Below are 12,067 nucleotides of genomic sequence, written 5' to 3'. Positions count from 1 at the left end.
CTGGGACACATTTTTCCATGAGAGAAATGTTGAGAAGCTTGTGTTCAGGTTCTGAAACATTCTACACTATTAGATACTTTTGAGTCAGTTCCCTAGGAATGTTCCCCTATACTCATGTCCATAACTAAACGAACCGTTGACTATAACTAATTGATCCAAGAACAGATATCTTTTTTTACATTAGGCCAATCACATGCTTTCGCCTAGGAATTTACAAATATGAAATAAAAAACATGAGTTGTTGACAACTCTAGAGGAATAATTCATAATTTGTTATTGTTGAAATTTTGAAGTTGTCCTGGCTCTGGTGTTTCTGTAATCTCTGAGATCTCTAATATCCTCCCAGTGAATGCCCCTTTTTGCTTAATCTAGCAAGATTTACTCCTCTAGCATGTTCACAAAATAGATATTTGTGGGGGAAGTGAAGACATTTACCTTCCATATGTACAGCATTACTTAGATGGGAAAATGTATTCAAAGCTTCTAAAACATGTCTTACAAATTAACCTCTGAAATACAAACTGTTTTTAAATTTGACTTGGCACATAAGCCCTTAATAAATATTTATTAAATGAAAGACTGTTGTGGAATTTCTGTGATACCTTTAATGATGAATATTTCCCATGACATTTATTTTGCTTAGTGATAGGCAATCTCTGAACCTTCCAAATGCCAGAGATTAAAAGTGCAGAGTCTCAAAACACATTAAAGATTATGCACCGAAGGAGACCCTTAGGATTGCAATGGAAATAAATTAACTAAATCTACAGAGCTTCCCTTTTATGTCTTTGAAGTTTTAACATAAAGATTCATTGGTAGTGATTAACTGTGACTGCCATGCTCCAAGGATACAACTCCTCTCTAGAGGATACTGCTGATAGCTGGGTTGGAATGTTAATTTTCTTTTAATTATGTTGAAAAATTGATTTCAAATATAAAAATCTGTTTTTATTTAGCAGCGATATCCATTCAGGAGAACACAGCAAATAAAACATACAAAAATATATTATCTATATTATAACTAACGATTGAAGATGATGAATTACTCATATATTAATATTCATATGATGTATTTATTTTGATTCATCTCAAGATATAGGTTTCAGCATGAATATATGTTTTTGTAAAAAATTATATAGTGTTAAAAATGCAGGAGGAAAATATTAGTGGGAAAAATTCATATAAAATTTTCAGAATTTATATTTCTGGAGATAAGTAAGCACTCACTGGGTATTCATGAATTTTAATGTGTTCACTGCCTGTCAGACTGTCGTGAGGGTTAGACAGGTGTAATGCTACTGAAACAGACAACTTCATCTTTAATGCCATAGTATCTGTAAAAATTAGCTTCTTGGAAACAAAGTTGAGTCTAGAAATAAAATTCCTTTAGGCCAATATATGTAAGACAGCCCAGTCTAACAAATCTTCAGATTAAAAGTATACCCTATATAAATGAAACATAAAAAAAAACCACATTTGACCAGAAACACACTTATAACATTTCTGAACAGCAAAGATAAAGAGAAAAATCTTAAACTTTCAGAGAGAGAAAGAGGGTGTATAATGAAACCCTACATGTTACATATGAAAGAATGACAATCGAGTGACAGTGGACAAAACTGGAAGTAGGAAGAGGGGTACTTTCAAAGTTTTGAGGGAAAATTACTTTAAACCAAGAGTTTTACACTTTTGGCAATTATCAATTAATTTTAGTTGTAAAATATATTTTCAGATCTGACCTCACGTTTCTAGAGAGGTGATATGGGTAATTGGCAGCTAAATATATTCCAGGGGGAAAAATAAGGTAAGAAATCCGGTGAGACATTAATACAAACACATTTGACATCGATATTTCAAAAAATTCTTCTTTAGTCAAAGGTGCTAATGACATTAAATTTCATCTCTTTTCTTGTGAGTTTATGGTCTTTGATTCCAGAAAACCATGTTTATGGGATCATAATATTGTAGATGCTATTTTTAAGGAGAGGTAGGACTTACACTTGTGCACTTTGGAAGTCTGTGACTATCCAGCTCCTTCTGTGTCAGGTAAGTTTATGTAACGTGGAGGTTCAGTTTTAGGAACCCCCCTTTTTCACATACTTAAGTCATGTTCTAATAGCTCTTTCAGTAATAAGCTGACATTTTGATCTCTAATTGTCTGACTCCTTTGTCTACCATCAAATAGATTCTAAACTTCGCCACAGAGCAGAGCTTCTATTTACTGAGTCCTAAAATACCCATATCTATATTCGAAGTGAAATTCAGGGATCTAGGGGATCAAAGAACATTCAGAATTGAAGGTTTTGGGTGGGCCAGACCATGTAAGATTTTGGCCTTGCAGTAGCTTCTATGTGCCATGCAGTTATTTTTCTAGTTGTGGTTGAACAGCCTGAATGAGTAGCTTCAGGTTTTAACCTAAAACATTGACTGAAGAGCTAAGAAAGGGAAATAAGTTTTTGAAGATCAGATGATAGGTATAAAAGGGAAGAGGTGACATTCTTAGGTCCAGTTATTCGTAATGTGAGCCTCAGAAATAGGGGAGATATTTAGTTTGTGTTAAATCAGAAAAGGTGCTTGTAGACCAATTAAATCAAACAGAAGCTGATGGACAAGGTCTCCAAGAACAGTGACACTCCAGAGGGAGCCCACATCGAGAAAATTAGGGGAAATCACATTTTTAATATGTTGATCCATAATAAGAATGACAAGTGACTCAATCCTTAAAGATTAGGAGAGCTATACCTTGAGGCTACAGAAAAAATGGTCACATTTTAAGGGAGAAGACCAGAGAAATTAATGTAAAATACTCAAAGATGTACTGTCAGTTTGACACAGTTATTGTAGGTATTAACAGCACTCTATATAAACCTTCTGGGAAAGATATTAAGGAATTTAAGCTTTAAAAGAAAGTACAACAGAAATTGGCATAGTAAAAGTGAACCAGAAAGAAGATGACTTTAGGCCTAGGTTAGATGTTCTGATGAGAGAACAGCACCTGTGTGATAACGCCCAACTCAGAAAGCTAGAGGCTGATAAGATTTTTGAACGGTGGGTGCTTTAGCAGGTCCAGTATTGTCGATTTCCTATTTCTCATCATAGGACAATAGCTAGAATCGTAAGAAAAACAAATGCCTTACCAGAAAGCAAAGTGAAAGTGTGATAAAGTAGGAAGAGAGATCTAGTAAGCTGTTCTAACTCGTGTGTTCAGTTTGCTGGATGGGAAATGCACCTCAAATTAGACCTTCCTTTGGGACTGGCAACATTACAAATTTCTGAACTTTGCAAAAATTTGGAATGTCGTGAATGTTGCTCTACGAACGTATGGTTTTTCAAAATGTGTCATAACTAATGTCTTTAGAGAAAATTATTCCTAATTAAATTTAAAATCACAGATCGTCAACTGTAAATACCTGATATCCTAGAAAAGTTAAAAATAAAAATTTTCTCCAGGTCTGCCACTTCTCACAGAGACTAAGGAATCTCTGATATTAACTTTGGGACAGTGAATATAGATGTCAGTTAAGTATTTAATCCTGGAAATATTACTTTTTTGGCCAAAGACTAAAATAAAAAATTAAATAAACTGGTAGGAAAGCATAGTCATTACAACTATGCATGCACAACCTATAGAGTTCAACTTTTTGAAAAAAGTTGTTCCATTTTATGATTTTGTTTACCTTTCTAATAAAATGTACTTGAATTTTTTCCATCCTGAAAGAAGATTAATACACATGAAAATTTAACACAGAAAATAGTATTCATTGAAACCCACTTAAGGGGGGCAGGGTATCTTTAGAAACAAAGAAAAATGGACTTGTTTAAATAAAAATTTAATACTTTATAAAATTTAAGAACATGGCCAGTGTTTAATAATAATTAATAATAAAAATGTAATATAAATGCATTTTGATACTACATAACTCAAAAATAATTTATCTTGTTTATCTTATAAAACTCATTGCATGAAGACACTTCACACCTTGGTAACCCAGAAGCCACAGTGTAGTGTCATGCAAGTCCTGAATAAGTGTTAGCTCTATATATACATCTCACAAACCCTGGCTACATGTTTATGCTCAAATGGTTCCTGCTATGGGATTGACAATAGTAAAAAAAATACTGTCCTTCCATTCATTAACTCTGTTGGATCCACTTTAACCCAAATACTATTATTAATAGGAAATAATTATACTAAGAAATTTTAGCTTTCATTATATTAAAGAATGCTCTTAATGTTCTTCTTATATTCAAGACAAGTATTCTATTTAATACATTTTAAAATCATATTTTGCCAAAACATATTGCAAAATAAAATGTAAAAGTCACACATAGTAAGATTTTCAAACTCAATCTGGAACTAAAATCAGCTTCTGACTGTGAGAGTACTTAGTATTTGAAAAATAATCCCCTAACATTAATATCAAATCAATCCAACAGTATGTAAAGTTAATAATAGCTAAACTTTAACTCTAAATATTTTATTTTAAAAATCATTGCATAATTGTGATGTTAACTTTAGTAGCTGTCAAAAAGGACATTTAACTTGGTCTCATAAACAACCAGTGAACGAGGTGATGCATGCCTCAATGCCAGCCTTGTTTGCAATGTGAAAGTTGGCCAGATGGCCACTGTATGTAAATATTTCATTTAGGGAAAAATAAAAATTAACTTTTAAGAGAAATAAACCAAGTTCCTTAGCTAGGCTGGGTTTTGACTCTTCTTATTTTTTTAGATTTAAAGTAATTTTAAGTGAATAAAATTTAAAATCATTTAGACTTGACAGAACTTTTAAATAATCTATCAAAGGAGAAGACTGAATTTTTCCCCACAATAAATAACCATAAAATTGAATATCAGAATCCTTGATAGGAATAAATAAAATTAAGAGATTTCAAGCATATTGTGATAATATTTAAATATACATTTTGAGGGATAATTAACTAAAGGAAAAAATATTTACTAGTATGGAATGTTACTGCACATTTAATTGTATTTTTAAAATAATGCTCTCAATGTTACTTCCATTTTCTGCACAGTATTTCTACTGAATTCGGATGAATACCTAATTTTTGTGAGTAGCAAATTAATGAAACAATTTGGCTAATGAGTTGTTCTGCAACTTGTAAATACACATTTCCCCCTTCTTAATAAACATGTGCAAAGCAAGTGAGATGGCAAAAAGTGAAGTAAATTGATTCGTCTGGATGCTGTAACCACCAGAGCAGCTCTGTGACAATGATGATGACTAGAGCCATGAACAGCTGAGAGGGGAGGAAGAGGGGTAACCAGCCAATAGGTTCTGGAATAAAGAGAAATTCTTTGGCTTTTAAAAACATGTTCTAAAGGTGCTATTCCATCACTGAAAATGTTACTATATATTTAAAAAATGTTATTTATGGATCCCCTGGTTTTCCAATAGCTGCTGAGACTCAAAGTTTGCCAATTTTGCAAGTTATTTAAACGTTCCATATTATATGTGAATGAAAAGATGCACTATCAGTTTCCTGACAGATGCAAAACAATCTGCTGTGAGTCTAAAATAAGCTTGTTTTCAGTCGCTCCGAGGAATTTCTCCTTTTAAATACTCCATTTTAAGAGGAGATACTTTGACTGTCATGAGAAGAATCACAAAGATGAATGGTATACTCTCATTTTATATACCGGTTCAGTACTGAATTTCACATCAAATAAAATATGACATTATTTGTAAGGCTGCATTTAAATATTTTAATATACAGTGTTTTGAAATAACACAAGTATATTTAAAGAAATTTTATTTCTACTACTTGTGAAATATGTCCAATATTCCTTTCAAAATGTAGCCTATTAGAACCAGGAAACTGGAGCACTGAATAGTTTTAGGAAAGGCCAGGGTAATACCTGCCTCACTCTGTTGTTTTCTTTCCAACTACTATTTTTTTAAATTCCCCACAAGCAATGACAAAGTGTAGGTTCAAGTTAGAAAAGGAAGAAATAATCTCCAAACCTACTTTTTCTTCAGTCTTCTATCCTTCTCAGCTTGAGTTCCAAGTTTGCCTAACCCCAGGGACTCCTGAGCTGCAGCTTCAGTCTCCATAAAGCCTCCTGTGAAGAAGGAACTATTCACATTAGGGTGAACACATGGTGTCAATTCTGAAATTCAATTATTTTTTTTAAAAAATATATCTTTATTGATCTCAGAGAAAGGAAGGGAGAGGGAGAGACAGAGAGAAACATCAATGATGAGAGTCATTGATCCACTGCCTCCTGCACGCCCCCGACTGGGGATTGAGCCTGAAACATGGGCATGTGCCCTGATGGGGAATCGAACCTTGATCTCTTGGACCCTAGGTTGATGCCCAACCGCTGAGCCATGTCGGATTGGGCTGAAATTAAATTTCTAAAAATTTCCTTAAGCAACTGTTTAGAATCACATTTTTTCTCTTTTTTTTGATTGTCTTTATATTTCCAAACCAACATGCATAAAATGGCCTGGGTACACACGTAAACATACAATGAGTGAATAAAAAAAGTACCTAGCGTTAGATTAGTCAGTGGCACCTCATAGCAACATAATACATGTGGCCTGCACACTGGCAAACACATGAATATATAGTTTGAAAGTCCAATGATCTCTTCTACTTTTTTTAAAAATGAAAAATAGGAGCAACTATCTGTGGAGTATTAAGTTTTTCAACATTTAAAATGCTTTTTAATATTTTATATATAATGAGGTAGTTGATGGTCCAATGAGTAGAAACTCAGGTGTATGTCTTCAATTCCAAGTCAAGGGAATGGAGAGGCGATCCCTGACTTCTAAAAACTTTTCATATGCAGCTTCTGGAAGCCTCTTTGCTCACCTTCATGGCCCCTATATCCAGTATAAACCTTACGTCTAGAATTTCATAGGTTTTGTTTTGTTAATTTTATAATACCTGGAAAAAATCCTAAGTCTTTTTTCAAAAAGACCCTTGTGAGAATTGTTTTTATTCAGTAGATAAATTATTTGGGTTAAAAGCAATTTTATTGGCTTTGGAATATACATAATATATGTAACCTTGGAATGAAAGGAGAAAGAAAGTATGGCAAGCATCAAACAGGATTAAACATTTCCCAGTGCAATTATTTAATTCAGAATCCCTGAACATATAATTAATTCACACAAAATTTGTTTTAATTGAAAAATGAGAACTTAATCTCGGGCTCTGTTTTCTCTTTGGTATTTATTCTATGTGAAAAACATGGAAAATACTATTTTAAGTGGGTTAATATACATATAAAATTTAATGGAAGGGATTTAGACTCCAATTAAGCTCAAGTTTAGGTACAAAGATGTAAGTTAATATTAACTCTTACAAAGACTACGCAAAATTTTTTACCAATATGTCTGTAAATAAGAACTATTAAAGACAACTTTTATCTCTGTCATTGTAATGGACATTTCCTTACTTAACATTTGCAGGACTTGACCTTACACAAATTTTGTTGTTACTGTTTTTCATAATTTATTTTAGCAAGTAATTTATAACACTTAGTACTATTAATTTTGTAGCATTGATACAAGTTACTCTCATAGCCTAGTAACTCTATTACTGAATTCTGTAATTATAAGGAAGTTCTATTTGATTAAAAACACATTGATTGCTCTCTAGATCTTATGCAGGGCTTCATAGTCTGGGGACCAAAATTTATTTTATTCAATTATGCACATGTGAAATTAATACTTAAATACTTTTTTATTATGAAAGACTCTCATGGTTGGTGTCATTAGGACAGCCGTCCAATAGTTAACTAAGGCACTCTTGGGGATAATTTTTAAATGTGGGATTTTCCATTATGCACAGAGAGTGAACATTTTCATTTTATTTCTCTCATTGGTATACTTGCCTTACTGTACATCCATAAGTTATTACTCACAATCTGCAATTAACAATAAAATTGTACTCTTTAAATGTAAATGGGAATGGTTCATTCACTTTAAAATTACAAAATTTTTCAGCAGTACAGATGGGGACATAGAGATTGATGAGGTAGATCTGTTTGAAACAGTGAGACATTTTCGGCCGCCAGGTGGTTGGATCAATTAGGCTTATTCTTCAGAACAAAGAATAACAACTAACTTCTGGTGTAAATTTCTTCAAGAACCCAAGATTTCAATTATAGAAAAAGAACATTTTAAAAAATGAAACTCTGGAAAAGAAACAAAGAAAGCTCTAGAAGGATTTTGTGAGTCAAAACTAGATCTAGAAAAAATAAGTTTTAAAATTTGCTCCTCAGAAATAAAATTATAAAAATAAAAAGCATGGAGAGCTTGGAAATACTCTCAGTACTTCAAAACCTAATATCCTTTGAATAAAGGATTTAATAGAGACTTGTGGACACATTGGGTTTGAATATGCCTATAGATAATGACATTTTACTATAGTAGGTAAAATTATTTTTATTCATCACATGCAGAAACATACCCTTAAGCAGAATCAAAAGTCTAATTACATGCTTTTTCCAGCCCAATTAAACTGTTTCTAGATGAGAACATTCTTGATCCAGCTGCCCTATAAACAGCAGGTTCATCTTTCCACATACCTGACCAGCTAGCTAACTCCTAAAGGTGAGTCTGCCTCATTTCCTCTCAGGCATCAGCAGGCTCCTATGGCTGTGTGGATTTTAAGAATATTTACTCGTCTATGCCAATATTTTATTCACTAGTCACGTGTGGCTACTGAGCACTTGAAATGTGGCTAGTCCGAATTAAATACTGTATTATAAAATATGCACAAGATTTGGAAGTTTAGTGAAAAAATATATATACAATGTCTATTTAATAAATTTATATTGATTACATGTTGAAATTATAGTTTTCATATATTGGTTTAAATAAAATTATTACTAAAATTCATCTTACCTGTCTCTTTTCACTTTTCTTAATGTGGCTACTAGAAAATTAGAAAGTGTGTATGTGGCTCACCTTGTGGCTTACATTATATTTCTGTTGACAGGGCTGTATACTAGTGACTCTTAAACTGGAGATAGTATCAATCCTCCAGAGAGAGAGTGTAAATATTTACTTATGTTGGTGGAAAGAGGGGACTACACGTTTAGATGTTACCATGATTGCAAAGTGCAACTGACATATATTAAGTAGGGGACAAGAATTCTAAACATCCTCAAAGAGTAGAGAATCCTTGACCTTGACCTTGTGAAAATGACAAGAGTGCGCCTGGTGAGAAACCCTGGCTTATGGGTGACTCTCTAGAAGATCCATTAGGAATGTGGAGATAACAGCATTCACTCCCAACTCATAGCAAAAGGTACTTAGGCGGAGAAGGCTTGAGTCTCATGATTTGGTGGATACTCGGATAAGAAATTGCATGTGACCTTGTCCGTGGCCTCCTAGTAGTTGCACATATAAAAGCTTAAGCCAAAATCCTTGCCCTCAAAGTTCTCTGGACTGTTTAGTCACCCAGGTATACTTTTGTAAGGACTTTGGGAGTTGGGAGTGTTAGAGAAAGGACCACTCATAGAGTGTGAAGGGCCCGATTAAGCAATTTTTTCCGGCCAACTTTTTATATAAACATTTTGAGTAACCCAAATCAGTGTGGCCACAATCTAGTGGTTCGCTGTCATACGATATCATTCTGGACAGCAGAATTCTGGGAATGATTCACTTGCTAGAGTACCCTCCTGGAACCAGGAGCAGGTCATTGGTCCAGAACAACCCAAGTCGCCGGGCTCGGCAGGACATCTTGTCAACCCCAGGCATGGGGTAGATAAGCAGGGAGCACCCTGATGGCGGGAAACAGGGACCCGGGTCCATATGGTTTAGTTAGATTTGAGGACACTGCCTCCCTGGCTGGTCCCAGGGTCTGAAACATAACAGAAAATTTCAATGTTTCCAGCAGTTGGACCCATACAGGTCTTGGTCTTAGATCAGGATGCCCTGCCCAGATAGCAATTCCAGTTCCAGCCTCTCCCACGCACCAGAGGGGAGCTCTTAGAGAATTTCAACAAAGGTGCTGCAAAGTGCGAGGCTTCCTAAGACCCAGGCTGAGGAATTCAAGGAAAAGCCCTTTTATGCCCAGATCTAGGGGTAGTACCGGTTGGAGATATTGTGAAGGCAAATGTTTCTGTGTTGCCTGGGCTTTAGACTCAAGTCAAAATAATTTATTTCATGTTGTCCCTTGAGCTACAAGTCTGGAGAAATTTCTGTCCCAAATCTAGGTCTCTACCTCTCCCTTGTTTTCAGCAGAAATATAAAAAAGGGGGAGCTCTAACTCCAGACAGAATTAGACTATAAACTGCAGCTAATCAGTAGCTTCATCATTCTTTTACTGGACCTCTCCTCAGTATTATTTCATACCACCCATTTTGTATTTACATTTGAATTGATAAATGGTTACTTAATTGTTTCCATTTCTGTTAGCTCTCTAGAGGAGCACCTAGGCAGTGCCAAACTCATAAAGAGTGTGTAAAAAATGCGCTAATAATTGAAGCTAAATACTGCTTTCTTAAAAGAAAGGCCCTTTCACCATGCAGAGAATGAGTCATCTCTAATTGTTACTCTGTGGAATTTATATCATATCTGTTGGCTCCATAGCATCTAGGAACAATCTAAATTTTTAGGAAAAGGCGAGCACAGCCACCCAAATGTTATATGTGGAAAGGTGCTTGCTAAATAATGCTAGTTCAAGGTTGATTCTGCTTTTGTCATGATGAAATTATTTTCTTTATTATGCTGATTACAGAAGGCCAATAAGTTCAGGCAATTATAATACAATCTGGCAGTGACCATAAACAAAAGGGATATGCAATTTAGTAGGCAAAGTATCTCTTTGAAATATATTGCTTCTCATATGCATTTAAAGGAAATCTGTAAAGTAGTTTTGTTGCTTTTTAAATCAATAATATATCCATTTTATATGTCTTTAATTGGGGATTCTGCTTATTAAAAATTAATATATTTTCCTTATTAATTATAAGAGAAACTTCATTTAGAAAGTTGCAGAGTTCTGTTCCTTTTTTCTTTATAGTCATTATTGTTAGGGCTCTCTGAAGACTTGGGAGAGCTGGTGTTTCCCAGGTAGTAAACCAATGAACGTTAAAATCATATGGAGCAGGTGACTCCCCCAGGAGCAGTAAATGTTTTAAATCCCTACCTTGTCTTCACACTCTATTGCATTTTCATAAGCTTTCAGTAAACTGCCCCTAGCACGGTGCTTGACTGCTCTCTTAGCTTCTGCTTGGATACTTGACCCTGGAACTTAGGTCACTTCATTTGTGTGCTTTGTGCTTCCAGTTGCTGCCTTCTAAGCCCCGCGTTTCCAATCTCTCCACAGTTAGGTAACTTGACCTTCAGTCCTGACCATTTCCTTGACTTGATAATTTGGTTTCAGTTCCTGACCCCAGCCCATAACCCACTTCCTGACTAACCTCAGAAAGGACTCAAGTTCCTTTCCAGCACATTTCCTTTGGAGTTTGTTCTTTCATGTGGCTTCAGTTCCCTTTCTCAGGCATCAGTTCTATCTGAGACTCTGGCTTTAACAACTTTCAATTCTGTAGAAAAACTGAACTTAGATGTTCCTAGTAGAATCAAATGCAACCACAGAGAGAAAAATTAATAATCTGAACTCCTTACTTACATTATGTCTGCATCTTTAATAAGAAAATGTATAGTGTATTCTGTGATGTCTCTTTTACCGTTGCCTTGAATGGATTTTTAATTTCTATGCATTTATGTATAATATCCTTAAAAAGTTATAAACTTTATTAATCATGTTTTCAATTGCATTAAGTTACCAAACTTGTTCCATAGGACTAGGGGCTCAGTGAGGTATTTTTTATTAAACCAGTTCCAAGAGTATATTGTCTGGAGCACTAGACCAGGAAGCGAGAACTGGGAACCAATATCAATTTTCCTACCAAGCAGCTGCTTTGCCTAAATTATTTTTTAACTCATCTCCATTTCTATATATTATAGAATGTGGACCACTACAAGATCTTTAGATATTGTCTAACCCTGAAAGTCTGTAATTTTAAAAAATACAAATGCACTTTATAGTAAACAATTCATAGTATATGTTCTGTTAAAAAA

At 34.4% G+C, this 12,067-nt stretch overlaps 1 protein-coding gene across 1 annotated transcript in view; it reads right to left on the bottom strand.

The window, feature by feature from the left end:
- PPFIA2 (PPFI scaffold protein A2) overlaps window positions 1-12,067 on the bottom strand; it is a 418,639-nt gene that overhangs the window by 46,309 nt on the left and 360,263 nt on the right. The window contains exon 21 of the mRNA XM_087814518.1: window positions 5,991-6,084. Coding sequence (XP_087670644.1) covers window positions 5,991-6,084 — 94 coding nt within the window. The remainder of the gene's footprint in view (window positions 1-5,990; window positions 6,085-12,067) is intronic.

Source organism: Miniopterus natalensis, chromosome 2 (assembly GCF_054644295.1).
Source record: "Miniopterus natalensis isolate mMinNat1 chromosome 2, mMinNat1.hap1, whole genome shotgun sequence".
Classification (NCBI taxonomy): Eukaryota; Metazoa; Chordata; class Mammalia; order Chiroptera; family Miniopteridae; genus Miniopterus; species Miniopterus natalensis.
The sequence above is the reverse complement of the archived record's forward strand: the minus strand, read 5'-3'. Positions and strand labels throughout refer to the sequence as shown.